The sequence below is a fragment of the Pipra filicauda genome, unplaced genomic scaffold, assembly GCF_003945595.2.
Source record: "Pipra filicauda isolate LSUMZ 115617 unplaced genomic scaffold, ASM394559v2 scaffold478_size463431_pilon, whole genome shotgun sequence".
In the NCBI taxonomy this organism is placed as follows: domain Eukaryota; kingdom Metazoa; phylum Chordata; class Aves; order Passeriformes; family Pipridae; genus Pipra; species Pipra filicauda.
Window position 1 is genome coordinate 5,593 of NW_024104618.1, and position 17,916 is coordinate 23,508.

General features: G+C 42.5%; 3 protein-coding genes across 11 annotated transcripts in view; 1 reads left to right on the forward strand and 2 right to left on the reverse strand.

The window, feature by feature from the left end:
- LOC120324256 (translation initiation factor IF-2-like) lies at positions 1 to 1,367 on the reverse strand. Its single transcript, XM_039386252.1, has 2 exons — positions 1,306 to 1,367; positions 1 to 1,142 (listed from the first exon to the last, which is right to left on the reverse strand). The coding sequence occupies exon 2, from the start codon at positions 1,072 to 1,074 to the stop codon at positions 1 to 3; it is 1,074 nt and encodes a 357-aa protein (XP_039242186.1). The 5' UTR covers positions 1,075 to 1,142; positions 1,306 to 1,367.
- PRPF38B (pre-mRNA processing factor 38B) lies at positions 376 to 13,739 on the forward strand. Of its 3 annotated transcripts, none has more exons than XM_039386269.1 (8): positions 376 to 1,142; positions 1,306 to 1,408; positions 3,727 to 4,768; positions 8,016 to 8,084; positions 8,379 to 8,530; positions 8,614 to 8,674; positions 11,176 to 11,399; positions 11,667 to 13,739. In XM_039386269.1, the coding sequence occupies exons 3-8, from the start codon at positions 3,947 to 3,949 to the stop codon at positions 12,520 to 12,522; spliced, it is 2,184 nt and encodes a 727-aa protein (XP_039242203.1). In that variant the 5' UTR covers positions 376 to 1,142; positions 1,306 to 1,408; positions 3,727 to 3,946; the 3' UTR covers positions 12,523 to 13,739. The 3 variants fall into 3 exon arrangements, with proteins under 3 accessions (XP_039242203.1, XP_039242204.1, XP_039242205.1); XM_039386270.1 differs by having other exon boundaries at positions 1,309 to 1,408; XM_039386271.1 differs by lacking the exon at positions 1,306 to 1,408.
- FNDC7 (fibronectin type III domain containing 7) overlaps positions 11,411 to 17,916 on the reverse strand; it is a 19,326-nt gene continuing 12,820 nt past the window's right edge. For 5 of the 7 annotated variants that reach the window (XM_039386266.1, XM_039386262.1, XM_039386267.1 and 2 more), the window contains one exon: positions 11,411 to 11,769. The gene's annotated coding sequence lies outside the window, so the exon portion shown is untranslated. Of the gene's footprint in view, positions 11,770 to 13,726; positions 17,647 to 17,916 lie in introns of those variants that run through there. The other 2 variants (XM_039386264.1, XM_039386263.1) reach the window with 2 other exon arrangements.

Here is a 17,916-nt window from a genome sequence, read left to right on the forward strand (position 1 = left end):
TCACAGCCCGTGTCCCTTGCCCCTCAGCGCGCTGAGGCCCTTCTGGCCCGTGCGCAGCCCGGGGGCAAGCCCGAGGCTCTCCCGTCCTGCTCGGCGGCAGGGCCGGCTCCCCACGGCTCGGCGCACAGAGCTTGCTCCCTCTTCTGGGACGTTCCCCCTTTGTGTGCTTGTCTTGTCGGTGTGAGTGAGCGAGCGAGCTGGTCCCTCCTGTAGCCCCCGTAGAGATGTAGGCAGCGTAGCTTGGACTTCCCAGGAGGGAAAGAGGGGCTCTGTGCGCCAACCCGTGGGGAGCCAGCCCCGCCGCCGAGCAGGAGAGGAGAGCCTCAGGCTCGCCCCCGGGCTGCGCACGGGCCAGAAGGGCCTCAGCGTGCTGAGGGGCTTGCCCCTTGTTCCCGAGGACGGAGCGAAGCCCGTTAGTGGCGGCGCGGGCACCGCCACCCGCGCCGCGGGGCTGCCCGTCCTGCTGGCGACGTGCCAGCGTGGGCCTCCCCCCGTCCTCGGGGCTGGGGGCCCTGTCCCCGGCGGCCTTAGGCCGCGAGGCCGTTGTTGGGAGTGCCGGGCCTCGGGGGGGCGGCCCCCTAAGTGGGGCTTTGTGCGTCCCCCCTGCTCGGCGGGCGGTTGGAGGGACCCCCTGTAATCAGGCGGGTGTCCCGCGGGGTCCCCCGGCCTCTCACAGGCGTGGGGCTGGGCGTGTGCCCTCCCTGCCCTCGGGGCCCAGCTCAGGGCCTTAGGCCACGAGCCCCAGTGCCTGGCCCTTGAGCCAGGTACTTGATGCTGCGGGGGAAGGCCGAGCTCCGTGGCTCCCTGGGTGTGGACCCGCCTGTAAGCAGGGTCCGGGTCTGGGAGCCTTTGCGCTCCCTCAGCTGGCAGCCTGTGCGGGGCGACCGCCCCGTTAGCGGGGAGCGGGTCAGGTGCCCCCCGAAGCGGAGAGAAGGAGCCTCCGCAGGCCTTTGGGCCCAGGGCCCCCCTGTAAGTCGGGGCCAGTGCCCTGGTGTCCCAGGCGCTTTGTGGTCCAGGCAGCAGCCGGAGCCCCCTGTAAGCAGGGCGGCAGGCTCTTTGGCCGCTGCTTCGCATGCCCAGCTGCCTTTGCCCAGAGGGCCCGGCTCCCCGCAGCGGCTGGGACTGCGCCGTGCGTCGCCGTGGTGAGTCCAAGTGAAGCTTGGAGAGTTTGGTGGAAGTGGGGGGGCCTGTGGGGGGGGCGGGGAGGGGCTTGGAGATGTGCCTCCGGGGGCGTGGGGTGCGGGTTGCCTTGGTACGGAGGCGCTGGTGTTTCTCGGGCCCACCCGCCTCCTCCCGCCCTGGCAGAAGCCGTCGGAGAAGAGAGCGGAAGAGGCGTCGCGAGGGAGGGACGGCAGCGCCGACGCGGGAAGACGTTCTGCTTCTCGGGCCCACCTGCCAGTACCTTGAGGTGGTGTGGTGTTTGCAGACGTGTTTGCTACGCCCCATTGGGCAAACGCGCTGTTGCGCTGGTCTCCACATGTAGTGAACAAGCCTTGCCTGGGTCAATGAGGCGGAGATCACTAAAACCAGTGGATCACCAAAAAGTATATTCAAGTGTGGCAGCCTGGCCATACTGCTATTACTATCAGTTTGCATTGCAGATGGTAATATTATTTGTATACAATATATATTTGTAATATTAACGATCTTTAGTTATAGAAAAAACATTGTATATTTAATGTCTGGTCAGTTTTCTTGTGGGATTTCTCCCCATTAAGATTTACAGACCTGTATATCCCAATGTGGCCATGGACAGAAACTGTTTCAAACTGAATATTGAAATTGCATTTAGTTCAATATGCACACAAATTAAGCAGGTTATTTTTAGAGAAGCCTGTTAATTTTGTACCTTACAGAGAGCAACAAATGATATGACTACACTGGAATAAAAGCATCTCAGAGTATAAAGTCACGAATCAAGAAATTTTAAACTGCTGACACTTATTTCCTTCAGTAAGTGGGATGAAAAAGACAACTGTGTGCAATTCCAGTACTTTTCCTTTTTGAAGTTGCAGTGCATGTAATTAAATGTGATAGCAAAAGAAATCTAATGCAGCTCTGCTGCCAGGAGACACTAGTCCGCTGACAGGAATATACATACAGGAATGCTATTTAATCTATAATTTAAGAGCTAACAACCACTTCTCTCAACCCAAATTCAGTGACTTAAGTACTAGGATTTTTCTCCTCAGCTTCAACAGATTTGGCCCATTTGAAAAAGTTCAGAATTAATTTGTGTGAATGAGAAGTGAGGCTAGACTCTTACACACAAATCACCATCCTCTAACTCTTTTATAATTGTGTATAGTGTCTTGCAGTTTGCAAGTGAAAATCACCTCTTTTGAGGGTTCTTGGTGTTTTGTTTTTTTTCTTTTCATTTTGGCTGTATTCAGTATAAAGACCAGGTGGGATGCCTGAGGGAAGGAAATCTAATTTGGAGCAAATGGATTCATAGGTTGCAACTATATCAGAGGTTTCAGCATCACCACCAAAGAGGGAATGTATAAGAAGTACAAAAATGTTATCTTAAACAGAGTAAAAAGTACTGAGGCTTGGAATATAGTGACTAAATATTTCAACAGGAAAAGCTAAATGTATGAAAACACAATTTGGATAATATAAATTATAACAGAAACACAGGCTGTCTTGAAGTGATTATACAGTATAAATTAAGGAAGTGCTCAGTCAAGGATACCCTAAAGAACAACAATAAAACGACTCAGGTTCAAAGAAAGTTACTGCTCTAGCTAACTGCCTCCAGAACAAGGTCGCTTCTGTAAAGACACTTTCTTAAAATTAAGTTTTGTGATTAGTTCTTTGATTTCATATGGGATTGTTATATGGATATTTACTGCATCAATATGGTAGAGCCCTGTAAGTAAGTAATGAAGATTTTGTGAACATGTTTGGAAATCAGCCAAGATGGGAAGAGAAGGCCAAAAGAAGACTGGTGGTTATTCCTAGAAAAAGGGAGTGAAGAGCCTAGATAGCAGAACAGGCAGCTTAGAGAAACAGTTTATTGCCAGGGCCCTGATCAGAACATTTTTCTGCTATCCTTCAAGCTCTAAGGTACGTTGAAGGGCCAGGGTAATGAAGATAAACTACTGTTTCTCAGGGTTTCAATGTGTAGTGAAGACTGAAGGTATTTTAATGTTACTTCCAGTAGTATTTATCTTCTGGTTTCTAAATTAAAAGTCTAAATTAGTTTTAAATAGCACATATGTAGAGATGCTATTTCCATGGATCCTTTCATACCAGCTTCTCCCTGTACCTGTTTCCTGATGTGCTGAGCAATGGGGAACCCTTCTGTGTGTGTACAACTGAACGTATTTTGCCACATTATGCCCAGTTTGCAGTAATTTCAGTGGACTTTCAGTTATGTTTGTGCATAGTCATTTGATGTTTAGAATATTTTAGCAATTTTTCTAAATTGTGTATTGTCTCCTCCCTTTTGTAATTCAGGTTTAAAGCTTGACACCGAAGTACGTAACTAATTGTGTTGGAGTCTTTTTTTCTGCTTTTGCAGGCAAAACTGGAGGAGTTCCTTTTGTTTCCTGTCAGTATTTACATGTAGACAGTTATTTTCTTAAATCCAGATGTTTTCAAACTGCATTAACCTAATTCTTCTTGTTCCGAGGCTGTATGTATTATTACTGATTTCAGAAAGATGTGTTGTGCTGGAACTGAGCAGCAGGGTGTAGCAACTGTTTTCTTTGTGTCTGACAGGGTTCTCAGCTGGAGGAGCGGCCTTGTCACCAGCACTGGTCACCATCGCACACCGGGGCTCCTGCACACCCAACATCCCTGACACTATTTCTTCCCTTCCCCAGTAGGGAAGCTGTGGATGACCCATCCCTGGAGGTGTTTAAGGCCAGGTTGGATGGGGCTCTGAGCAACCTGGTCTAGAGGAAGGTGTCCCTGCCCAGGGCAGGGAGGCTGGAACGAGATGATCCTCGAAGTCCTGTCCACCCCAAACCCTTTCTATGATTCTATGATTTCTTTGCTTTTCCGCTGCCGTGGAGGCAGAAGCGGCCGGCGCTCCCTCCCCTGCTCCTGCTGCACCCTGGCCTCATTGCCGACGACAAGTGACCAGTTTCCAACCTTGCTAAGTCGCTGGCTCGATCTACTAACCCCCGTGTGCCGGTGCCAGCAGCCATCCCCGGCGGGACACGGGTCCCCTCGCTTCCCCCGGCGGGGGTATCCCGGCCATGAGGCGGCGGCCGAGTCGAAGCGCGGCGCGGCGGGGACGGGAGGATCCGCGGGCGGGAAGAACGGCGGGAGGAGCCGCCGTCGGCAGCGGGAAGAACGGCCGGAGGAGTCGCGGGACGCGCCGAGGCCCCGGAGCGCCCCCGCCCCTTCCCCGCGGGCCGGTGACGCGGCCCCGGAAGGCGCCGCCGTCACTTCCCCGGCCGCCATCTTGTCGGGGCTGAGGCAGCGCCCGCCGGCCCCGCTCCGTGTGCGCGGCCCGCCCGCCCCAGCCCGCCCCGCCATGGCCAACAACAGCCCCGCGGTCGCCAACTGCCAGGGGCAGCAGGCGGCCCAGCACCCGCCCGGCGCCGTCCCGCCCGCGCAGCAGCCGCTGCAGGGCGGGGGCCCCAAGCCGGCGGCCTCGGGCAAGCCGGGCAACGTGCTGCCGCTGTGGGGCAACGAGAAGACCATGAACCTGAACCCCATGATCCTCACCAACATCCTCTCGTCGCCCTATTTCAAGGTGCAGCTCTACGAGCTCAAGACCTACCACGAAGTGGTGGACGAGATCTATTTCAAGGTGAGCCTGCCGGCCGCGCCGGCGCCGGGCCCGGTTTGACTGCGGCCCGCACCTTCTCGCCCCTTACCCCGCGCTGAGGGATGGGAGCGAATACCACTTGTAGTGCTTAGCTGGGGGTGCTGCCTTGTCTGCCTCGCGAAAGAGGCGTATTCCGCGTCGGATTTGGAACTGCGGAGCTGTGAGTTAGGTTTGGAGAGGGCGGCGTGAGCCGGGGCGGTGGGGGCGAAATGGCCGTCGAAGGGCTGCGCCTTCAGCCGGAGCGAGCGCGGAGGGCACGGAGCGGCCGCGGCCAGGGACGGGCCCTCCCCGCAGCCCGGGGGCTGCCGACACCCCATGTAACCACTGACACACAGGGTACGATGGTGACTGCAGGTGGTCCAACGGGAGTCTGCATGTGGCTTTCCTCGTCACTTAAACGTTGGGATTCCCTCCTCCGTTACCCGTTAAAGAAGTTTTCTTGGCGTTAGGTAGGATGTGCTGGGGAGAGGAGTGGTCTGTATCGGGGCATCCATGTCTCGGTTCTTGTTTTGTTAGCAGGATTGAATCAGTTTTGCTAGCAGGATTGAATCAGTTTTGCAGCGAGGCTTCCATCAAGCCAGTCTCCCAGGTAGAGGTATGCATAATTAATGCTCATCAACACAGCCACTTTCTTTGTTATGATAACGAGACCAAAATTTAGATAATTTAAGCTTGAATAATTCAGCTGTCTTTAGCCACCCGTACTTTGGTGGTTATTCGGGTATTTTTCTCAAGTGAATTCATTCTGCTTGATAATGTTACCGTGTCAGCAGGTTTCAGTGTATTTGAAATTAAAAAAAAGCAAAGGTAGCCTTTTTGTTTCGTTTGACCAAGGCAAGTCAAGTTACTTAGGGCACTGTAATTGAGAAAAGTAACTCCGCCACAGTATTTTTGAGATTTTTGGCAGTTTGGGCTTACCTATGCTACTGTTTTTTCACTTAATGATAGCATTTGTCTGCCTGTGCTCTGTCACTTGAAGCTGATTATTTATTTCTCCTAGTACTGAGAGTAACAGAGATTGTCGACAAAGCATCTCTCCAGTTGCTGCATGTGAGAGAGACTGACTATCTGAATGGAAAGTAGCAGACTTTACTTATGCAAGTGATGGCTAGAGCTGAAAAATTTATAAAGGAAACATTTTCAGAAAATTTGAGAGCATACTCATTTTAAGTGGACCTTTTCAGATGTAGTAAAAAATATTTGATGGGATCTGTTGTCTTTGTATTAGCAGAGCTCACCTGAAGCAGGTCAGATATTTCGTGTTACTTGTCTTACTGTTTCATTCCACAAGTGGCCTAATCTTAAATTGGGGGAAAATTTTGTCATGCCATTAAAAATCTGATTATTAATCCTGTGCAAATAAAGTTTGCTTACTGAACTTCTCAGTTACTCTGACTCAAAACTGCAGGCTAAATAAAGAGAAAACTCAGCCTCTTACTAACTCGTGAGTAATGGGTGTGGGGGAGATGGTTAAGGTGCTTCATTGATATTAAGAAGATTTGAATTTTCTTCATGTTTTAAGATTTCTGAATAATTGTTGTGTGTTTTCTTTTCTTTGAATAAACATGACACCCATCCTAGGAGATGTATTTTCAAGTGTTTGTCTTTCTTTGAGAAACTGGTGGCTCATTTAAAAAAGTGGAGAATGCTGGGTGCCGGATTACCGGGAAAGATGATTTTCAGTTACACAGGCAGTTAGTGATAGGGATCGTCTTTGAAGATATGGATTCTGTCCAAATATTTGAATTAATTTACTTGTACTTCTGGTCTCCTGTTTCAGTTCTGTATCTGCAAAGTGCAGGACTTCCTCTTTCTTTATCTCTGACCTTAGGACCATGTACATGTTCTCAATTTCATTTAGTCTGTTCTTCTAACAAGCTAAGCATATGCAGCAGTCTTTGAAGGATCAAAACTTTAACTTTGTTATTTGCTTATTTTTTAATTAATATCTGTCAAACCTAGCATGTTTATATTGATTGCGGCCAATAAATATAACTTAAATTAAAAAGACTGAAGACTAGCATTGTGATAGCATCATACTCAATACTTGGACTAAAAAATACTTTTCATTTCCTGTGAGAGGCAAAACTCTCTATAATCAGAACGATGTGCAGTATTATTTATGTTGTATTTGAGAACTTCTTATGCAATACAGGAAGTCATAATGAATTTTGAATTCTACAGTACTGGCATCTCTTATATTTCCTGTTTGGCTAAGACAGCAACTATAAAAAACACAAACAAACAGTTCAGCAACTTCAGCTGTTAGTATATCTCTGATTTCATGTAATTGTGTGCATAATTGGTTTTGTTTCATGTATTGTTAAAAAAATTTAATTTGTGAAGTACAGCCATGAACTCTTATTCCAAATCTGGTGTATCACCATTGTTTGGGGGTTTTTTGTCTGTTATGTATTTTTTTTAAGTTGATGTGCTTAGGCAGTATACTTCTTTATTGAGCCAGACATTGCTTCTCTGAATTTCACAATTTCAGATGCAGCACAGGCAGTTTTGTGGTTCTGAACATGTTTATGACTCTTATTGTCAAGTTTTAGGAATGGTGTTGGTTAACTGTGTGTGTGTGCTCATCTCTAAATGTATCTCACAAGATTTGAAATGAGCAAATTTACTTGTTAGTACTTAGGAACCATTTTACCTAAGAACATCACTGCAGTCTAGAAGAAAAAACACTGATTTTTTTTATTAAAATACTACACTTTATAAACATCTTTCTTTTGTCCTAACTGTAAGTGATACCAAAAGGAATCTCTAGCTAAGCTCACTGCGTAAGTGAAACTCATGAATGTGAGACACTATATTTTGACTTCTGTAGCTCTCAGCAGCAGATATCACTAAACTAAAGGAGACAGTTTAAATACAGGCAGTTGTTTAGTCACCCAAGAAAACAGTAATGATAGACTTTAATCATAAAGCATTTGAAAGTACGTGGAGTATAGAATGAGCATGGATGCTTCCTTTGGTGTTTCGGGATTTGTTTGTTTTAAACTTCAGTCATGATTTTGGCTCTAATTTCTTAATGTTGTAGTTTAAAAAGCCGGATGCTTTGCTTTAATGACAAAGCAGACTTGATCTTAAATTTCATAGAAGACAAACTTTAAAGACTGGTTTATGATGTCCATTGTTTAAATCAGGTTTGTACAAGCACCTAAACATTATGGAGGTTGCAATTGTAATTTACTTTCTCCTGTCCCTCACCTCACCCTTTCAGGTTACACATGTTGAACCATGGGAGAAGGGCAGCAGGAAAACCGCAGGCCAGACAGGGATGTGTGGAGGGGTAAGTAGAAGTACGTGCCTTCTTAAATTTTTCTGTCTGGTAAAGAACTTTGCCAAGCATAGTTAAAACTTGCTGGTCTGTTGACATCAGTCTCTAGATGTAGAAGTATTTATTACATAGAGTAGATATATTCCTCTTGCTTCCAAAGCTGTGGATGCAGGTAGTGTTACTTTTTCCACATAGCTTTTTTTGTAGATTTAGATTTTATTATGTGTTAGTTCTCACATTCTTTTGAAGATTTGGGATAATGTCTTTGACTTCCTGCATCCTCACCTAACTTTTTGCTTTTGAAAGGTGCGTGGTGTTGGAACTGGAGGAATTGTGTCCACTGCCTTTTGTCTGCTCTACAAATTATTTACCCTGAAACTCACTCGTAAGCAAGTGATGGGCCTTATAACTCATACAGACTCTCCATATATTAGGGCTCTTGGATTTATGTATATTAGGTAAGTATCACTGTTATCAACTAATGACTGTTTTAATATGCAGACAACTGTATTAAAATTTTACATTCTTTTTGTACTTGAAGGTACACACAACCACCTACAGATCTATGGGACTGGTTTGAATCCTTTCTTGATGACGAAGAGGTATGTCGGCGAGGGTAATAATTTGTTTTCTTTTGTTTCTTTTCGTGTTCCTACTTTAGGTTTAAACATTGTTTCATAAGGTTTTCTGTAGTTTGTTGTAACGTTCTGTTCTTTAATTTTTATTAATTAGTGCAGGAAGCAGGTTTGAGCTCGGACATGGGTTATTTTTCGTAAAGATCTAATAGAATTTTTTGCTGGTTAGTATGTTACTGTGTCAGATTGACAAAGCCATGTGAAACAGGTGTACTAAATCAGAATTCAAACAGCAGGGTATGTGTGGCTTCTGTGCATTTTTCAAAGTCATATCTTAAAAGCAAGGTGTAGTAAGTCATGAGAATGCTAAATTTATATTATCTATTTATTACTGGGATGGGAGAATTGACGCTGACATAAAAGAGTGGGAAGTACATAGTAGAAACCAACATTCACCTTGGAAAATACTGCCAAAAATCTCTGTTGTTATTATTCATGTCCTGGAATAACTAAACCCAGGATTTCTCCAGAGGAGAAGCAAACAGCCTGATTATGGCATAAGGTTCCATTGTTCATGTCTTTGGGGACAAATAAAGAAGATGAGTTGCTCACTGAAGTCCAGTGCAGAGGCTGCATTATTATGCAGTCAGGTGGGAGAATACCTTTGGTATCCTAGTCCTGATTTACTGTTTGGGGAAACAGAGTAGGGAGTTGGTGGGTGACGCTTCTTGGGCTATGAACTTGAATACACGGTCTGCTACGTACTGCTGCAATCTGTATTTATTGAGCAGGTTTTAAGTTACATCTTAGATTTAAGAATGGAACAGGAAGGATCATCTGCCCTCTTCAGTGTGACAGTATACATCTACTTCAAGAAATTCCAAATGCTGTAGTTGCAAATGATGTCCAGATATTTGTAATAAAAATAGTGTTAATTACACCTGTATCTGACTGCAATGAACAACTTCTTTCATGCTAAGTATCAAAAACACTGTGCAAAGGAAACAGCTGTTATTTCAGGTAAACCTGTGCTATTCTACATTTTTAACAAAAATCAAAACAAATTTGAACCTTGATTGCATCTCTGTGATCTCCTCCTTCTCCCCCAGGTGGGGTAGTTAAAATGAACTCTCCTCTGCAATGCTGGACTGTAATTTATGAGAAGGATTGGGGTGGCTTCATTCTCAGGGTCTCGCAAACTCAGTGTGGACTCAAAGGACAATAAAGTGATCACAAGCGCATTGCATTGTGCAAGTCTTAACTGGTTCATTATTCAAAGCATATTTTTTATTTATACATTTTAGTTCTTGCAGATATTGGTTATCAAGATGTATTTGTTTCTTGTTTAAAATCTCCCAGTATATTTTTGGAATTAGTGTTTCTTTCCCAGCTGCTATCAGTAGCTTTGTGTTACGTGCTTGGGGCTGCTTAAGTTTCTTACTAGTCCTGGTCAAACTCTATAGGATGAAGCAAATTTTTATATATGGAATTATTTAAACCTACAGGATTTTTTTTCCCCTTCAGTTCTTAAATATGTGGAAGCAGTTAATCTTTTGTCATGCTGCTGTGAAAAACTTCCCAGGATACAGAGTTACCTTTCAAAATGCTTCTTATGTTTATTTTGTTTAACTGTACGTACTCTCCAGGTGCTACGTTTAACTCCTTTTTTTCTTCTTTAGATCTCTGCAGCGATTATATTTGGAAAAACTGTATATCTGAACACTTAAATGTGTGTGAGTGCAAGCAGTTTTACGTTTAGATTTTCTCTTCCTGTTTAGATAACAAATCTCACTTTCCTTGTGTGCTTGCACTATAGGTTTGGGACTGACAATAGCTGACTAACATGTCCTGAGCTGTGAGAGGGCATAGCAAGAAGGCCTTCATGCGGTAATGACCCTTTTCAGAGACAATGGTCATCATGGATTATGCGTTTCCAATTATTTGTTCATTTATTTATTTTTTTACATATTTCTAAATTAGAAACCTCACTGCTTCATGGCAGTTGGTTTGCTATTGCTTCCAATTCTGTTAGGATGCCATTTTGTACTAGAGGTTTTTCTATGATCATTTTTAGATAGGCAATGATGTAGTTCATAAATGATTTAGGCCACAGGGTTGGGTATGATGGTACACGGTTGTACATCCACAAAATGGAGTATTAAATGTACTTTCAGAGGACTTCTCAACATTTTGGCATTGAAATAAAATACAAGATCATACCATATAACCAGACTGTATAAGGGGATTTTGCGTTAATCTCTTCATCGACAGTCCCTTACCATCCAGATGGCTGCAGGATTAGTGTGTGCCTGCATGCATATATATTAAGTCCCATTCCCTGTCTGTAACATACTGCTAAATCCAAAGGGCGCAGAGTTTGAATTTTTCTAAGGAAATGTATTAGAATATGAGACAAGTAAACTTTCATAATCATGAGACTTCAATAGGACAGTAATGTAGAAACATTTTTTTTTAATCAGTAAAGAATATTTTTGACCATCAGGATATTTTTTGCTTGTATTTTACAGGACCTGGATGTGAAGGCAGGTGGGGGTTGCGTTATGACCATTGGGGAGATGCTTCGTTCCTTCCTCACAAAGCTTGAATGGTTTTCCACCTTGTTTCCAAGAATTCCTGTGCCAGTCCAGAAAGCTATTGACCAGCAAATTAAAAGCAGACCTAGAAAAATCAAGAAAGAGGGCAAGGAGGGAATGGAAGAAATCGAACGGCATGCAGAACGTAGACGTTCAAGGTCATATACACGTTATTTTTAAAATGAATGTTAAAAGTTTATTATTGAACAACTTATTACCAGCAACATCTTGTCTTTTGACTGGGTTGGGTTTTAAGGCAACAGGCAAAAAAGTTTACGGATGCTAATGGATTAAAATCATCACATGATATTTGGTATTTAAGATAAAAAACAGACTGTGTATGTAAAGTATAAATTGAAAAGGAAAGATGGTCTCTTTAACTTAAAAAGGATGTGTTTCACACTGAATATCTTCTTTTTTAAAAGGTCTCCAAGACCAAGATCGATCAGTCCCAGGAGGTCTCCCAGAAGATCCAGAAGCAGAAGTCACCATCGGGAAGGCCATGGATCATCTAGTTTTGACAGAGAACTAGAAAGAGAAAGAGAACGGCAGAGATTAGAACGTGAGGCAAAGGAGAGAGAAAAAGAAAGGCGGAGATCTCGAAGTACTGATCGCACACTGGAACGGAGGCGAAGCAGGAGCAGGGACAGATACAGAAGCCGTAGTCGAAGTCGTGACAGGAAAGGAGATAGAAGAGACAGGGATAGGGAGCGAGAAAAAGAAAATGAACGGAGTCGAAAAAAAGAGAGAGATTATGATAAGGAAAGAGGTAGTGAGAGGGAAAAAGATCGATCTAGAGAAAGGTCAAAAGAAAGAAAAAGTAAGGGTGATACAGAAGAGAGAAGACACAAGGATGACAAGGATGAGAAGAAACACCGGGATGACAAGAGGGATTCCAAAAAAGAGAGAAAACATAGTAGAAGTCGAAGCCGGGAAAGAAAACATAGGAGTAGGAGCCGCAGTAGGAACACAGGTAAGCGCAGCAGAAGCAGGAGCAAAGAAAAATCAAGTAAACATAAAAATGAAAATAAGGAGAAGTCGAATAAACGAAGTAGAAGCAGAAGCAGAGGAAGAACAGATAGTGTTGAGAAGTCCAGAAAACGAGATCAGAGTCCCAGCAAAGAAAAATCTAGGAAGCGTAGCAGAAGCAAAGAACGTTCCCACAAACATGATCACAGTGATAGCAAGGACCATTCTGACAAACATGATCGCCGAAGGAGCCAAAGTACAGAACGAGAGAGCCAGGAAAAGCAAGAGAAAATCAAAGATGAGACTCTGTGAATTCTTTCAGAAGTGGATCACATTGAATCCTATAAATGTTTGATTAAATCCTGCTTATTTTTTCTTAAAGTTGAGATTGTGCAGTAGTTGATGAGCACTCTTCTCCAACCTCCCTCTAGGCTGCAGATTGTCATTTCCTATTTTGGGTAGGGAAGTGCCTTTGTAAACCCATTCAATGCATTGACGGTTTCAAACCATTTGTTTAGTTTAATTTGTAATGCAGAGATTGTTTTTGCATTTTTATTGTTCAGATGTTTCTGAAATGTACAGTCTGTACATATGTCCTGAAAATGTTTTAATTCCTTCGGCATGGTTGCCATGTTGGTTAAATTTGTATGAGGCAATAAACTGCCACTAATTATACTTCCCTTTCGTAGACGTGGAATTATGGTTTGTATCCTGAAGTTAGCATGGCTGTGCTTTACGTAATAGTATGGCTTTTAGGGATGGATCTGGAATGTGTACTATAGCTGAGATATTTATGTGCATACAATGTACATTGAGGGCTGCAGATTTAGAACTAACATTTATGTCCACTGTACCTGCTGTTTTCTTCAAAGCTTTGTATTATGTTGATCACCAGTGGTGTTAAATTAGTGGACTTTCAAAGAGATAGTGGTTTTGATGCAAGGATTTAGATGATGTTGGGGCTTGTTTAGTAATTCTGTAGAAAGGCTACCTCAAGCGGACACTGTAAAGGTTGACAGATGAGTACCGTAGCCATCTATGCATTTTATTTGTTTGAAAAAAATCCATGTAAGCTTCCTTTTTTTTTTAAACACAATTTATCCATTTGTGGTCTTTTAATGTTTTTGTTTTTTTAATCATCAGCTGCACTCTGTCATTTATGTTAATCCTGGGCTAATAAAGGCATTTAAGATGGGAAGAGGGAGGTAGGAAGAAGAAAAATGTTACAAAGGATTTCAGTTTCAAGCTTCCAAAGCATTTTTATAAGTGTAAACATTTAAAATATGAACTAAATGACAGTGTCCTTTTTTAAGTCATATTTTCTACAAATAGGAAGGATCGCAGTTCATGCTGAACATTTCATCTGGCAGATTTTTTTTTAAAACAGGTTGTTAGAAGCAAAAACCAAAATGGATTATAGAAGAAAATCATATCAATACAGTCCAAGTCTATTTGGTAGATTATTCTGATGACTTGTATACTAAGTGAGGAGAACCATCTGGAATAAACTCTCAATTAATTCCTTTGTATCGAGTGTCAGCTTTTCCCTGCATGTTCATTGCCAGTTGAAGAGTGTTTTGGTTCCTCCACATTTCTTTTTCAGATCAAGTGACATTTTGTATGAATAAGGGATTTTATGTAATAAGTACTTTATGTGGGACATGTAGCAAACAAAGAAATGCAGCAGCCCCAAAACAGGAAGAACATGAAGTGTGACTCATTCATGAGGATGAAGTGACCTGAAGGTAGAAGGTAGAAATAAGTTGATAATTGTTCCTTTTTGCTTCTGTGTGATGCAGGTCATTTAGGCTTTTTTTTTTGTTTTGTTTTAACATCCAGGAGAAAACAAAGTGTTTCAGCTTCTAACAGTACACTTCATTCCATAGTATTCCAAGGAGCAAACTTCATTTTTTTTCTTCCTCCCTGGTCTAATTTTTTTCTGAACTAACAGTTCAGAAACAGTTCCTTTGTCATCGTGATCCTTAGTAATCAAGATCTTTTAATACTGATGTTGTTGAGGTATTGTCTGTTTATATTTGTGTTACCTGATTTTAAATCTGAGCTTGAAACAAAACTTCAGCTTCAAAGAAGTCACTCCCTTGCAGTGTAAAACAAAACTACTGAGCTCTCATTTAATATGGGAGAAAAACTGTACTGGCCATTTAAGAAATACCCTGTCTAGTAGATTATTAGAGCTTGTCTCTGCCAAGTCAAAACAGTGAGGACAACTTTATCTTGTTTGTGTCTAGAGGGCTTCTTTTGGCCTTGTTTTTAACCTTCAGTTTCTGAAGCAAGTACACTCTTAGGCAGAGAGGCTGCAAGGCCACTGTTCTGTCAGGGAAAATGGATTACTGATTTCCAATTGTTCCTTCAGGGCTCCCCCTCCTCCGCCATTGTTGGGAAATACAGTGAAAGAATGGTTTATTTGCAGGAAAAATACAGGTATTTGAGAAACACAATCTTTGACCTGAAAGCGGAGAATGGCTGTCTTACTACAACAAAGATGGTCAACATTTTGGTACAGCTTGTGAAAAGACCAGCCCGTGCCAGTACCTCTTACAAGTGCACTAATTTGAGGACTTGCTTTTATTTTCCAATAAATAGTACTTTTTGACTTCTGGATTTAATCTGATGCATATTATGTACTTGAGTTAGTGTAATGGATGGCACAATATTCATTACCAAGACCCATGAAAATTACTTGGACCAAGACACCTGTCTTAAGTTATCCTTGGGATTTAGTATCGTGCAGCTCTTGGGTTTGGATCCAGGGACTCTGGTTCCTTTTTGTCTTTCTGATATCATTTTATTTCACATGACCTTCCTTGAAACCAAAAGGAACTGTGGTGTGCAAGCAGCTCTGGTGAGCAGTGGTAAGTTCAGTGGAGGTGCTGGTGCTGCCCACTCTGCTGCAGTTGCTGCAGTGCAGCTGCACTGTGGGCATTCAGCTCAGGGCATTCGGAGAAAACTTCTGCCAGTTTTAATTGGAGGCATGGGAGTTTCCCCAGGAGCTGCTCTCTGACAGTCTGTGCACTCTTCAGTTCTCAGGGTAAAAGCACAACGACTGAAGCACTGTGAACCCAAAGTTCCCACAGGATGCCACATGTCCATAGTTACCTAGCTGGGATAGTTATCCCTTGGCAGCCTCATCTGTCTTTGAAATTTCCTGTGGCTCCAACGGTAAGTACTGCATTAGTAATATTTTTAGTCTCGTACAGTATACAAATTCCACCCTTAAAGGGAACCCGAAGCAATGAGGGAACTTCTGCTGATGTTTGAGCCTTTTGCACTGCTATGAAGCCCATGTACCTTGTTGGTTCTAAAGTCTCTTCTTTCAAGAGCTTAATGGGGTTGGGTTGCTTGGGGGTTTTTGTTAGGGTTTTTTTTTGTTATTTTGGTGAGGGGATTTATTGGTTGTGGTTTTTTATTTCACAAAGACCAGAGCTTCATACTAGTAAGTAGTGTAGAAACTACATCTATGAAAACATTACATGTCATCGTCCATTAAGTCAGCATGACCCATAAAAAAGCATTTACCTCAGTCTGGAGAGAACCTGCAACTAATCCTCACCAAAATTTTTTAATCATCTGAGTGATTGCCAGTGTCATTTCACATATCAGCAGTGTTAATTACTATTAAGACAATGCCTAATGCCTGAGGAACAAGGCCTGGAAGATATACACGGCCACAGCAGGAGGTGTGGATCTGGCTCAGTTTGGTTTTGTTGCTTTTCCTCCCTCTTTTGGTTAATTGTGTACATCCCCTAACCATTTTTTTTGAGCTGAATCAATGTGTTTTTTCTTAAAATCATTACTCCTCTTCAGCTTTTTCCTTTTTTTTCCCCCCCAACAGACATGCAAATAATACATTCTGTTACAACTATGCTTCTTTTTAATTGTAAAAGTGAGGGGAGCTGATGAAAACAGTACTATAGCATTGTCCTGCTTGTAGTGTGCAATTTTGAGATGTTAAGGTTTGTATGCCAGGAAGAATTGAGAAAATATACACCAACAGTTTAAAAAACATTAGAATTACTGTTAGAGCATGGAATTACCACAATTGTTTATGCGAGAAGAAGAAATTTGGGCCCTGAACTTGATTCTGAAAGAAACTGATTGCTTTAGACCTCTGAAAATCCAGTTAATAGCCACCTGGTTAAACACTTAGGCCTTGGTGGCAGTGTTTCACAGTGATGTCTCCAAAGAAGAAATATTTAAGTAAAACCCTTGAGGAAGAAAGCCTTTAACAATAATATTTTTTTTTCAATTAATGAGAAAAGTTGCCAACTGTTTATTAGCTAATGCAGGGCAGTTTCAAATAATGTTTCCTAAAGAAAGACTTGTTTGACCATGACTAAATGTAGATGATGTTTTAAGAAGCAACATGTAATTCTTGGGCCATCTACAATCAACGTATTGAAGGGTGATTCCTGTGAGATGATTCTGTGCAGGTGATCAGAAGCAGTGACTGAGATACCTAATACAGCTGTGTAAAAATGCCTGTTGTCTTTGGTTACCTTTATACAACTGAGTTTCTGAAGACTCTCTTTGTAAGATTACATATGTTTGTAGAACTGTTGACCTTGAACTTTGCTTTCTGTGTTGGCTGAGAAAGTAACCAGTGAGGAGTATGAGAAAAGGTCCTGCCTTTTCTGAAAAATGGGAAATTAAAATTTTAGTAATATCTGTCAATTCTTCATTAGCTACAGTGCAAAGCAAGTCAGTTGATGTGAAGAGGACATTCTGTTTACTCCTCATGAGTCACCTCTCTAAACTCTAAAGGAAGAAACTTTTTTTAAATTTTGAAGTAAAATGAAATAGCCTTGGAATAATACTCGATTAAGCCTCAAGCTGCTTTTGAGTGATTCTACCTGAACTGCTGTTACTTTGTTTTGTTTTCTTTTTTTAAGAAATTTAACTTCACTCTCTTGATCTTTATTTCAGCCTTATTTCGTTGGTACATTAGTTCTGGAACACACCTACTGATTAATAACGGTTCTTGGAAGAACTTTTAAAAGTGATTGCTTGCACAGAAAATTATAGTTCAAGATTACAGACATCTCCATCAAGTGTTCAGCTGCATTTTAAAAATGATCTTGTCAGCTGGGGCTCAAATTTGATGTCCTGGATTAGATCTCAGATATGACTAGCTGTTCAGCTTCCCTCCTCCCAGTCCTGAGCAGCTGTGAATGTTGCCATTAAGCACAGATGTTGTCTTTCCAGCTTCAGGGAAAGAAAGAGTGAAAGGAGCATTTAGGGAGAATGGTGTTATCAACAACCTTAACATCCAGGATAGCTGTAGGTGAATAGCAGCAAAAAGGAGATGATCAGCCTTGGGGGGAAAAAGTCAGCAGTGATTTCTTGCCATTCCTTTGAGACAGGAGCAGTAAATAGTGCAGAACGCTGGTAATTGTGTTGAAGAGTAAGCAATTTTAGCTGGCAAAGAGAGAAAGTAAATGGGTGCTGAAGAGTATCTTGATCAGTTTGTATTTTGAAGGCTTTTATGGGGAACTAGAGGATAGTATTAGAAAAGGTTTAATGAAGTGAAAGAGGGTTATTATAAATGGAGGACAAATCAGTATTGATAGTAGGAGTAGACAACATGAGCTTTTGGAGGTAAATATGGATTATCTCCAGTCCCAAAGATTTAATCAGCAGGAAAAGTTTGATTAATACATCATAATATCAGCGGCAATTCTTGTAACT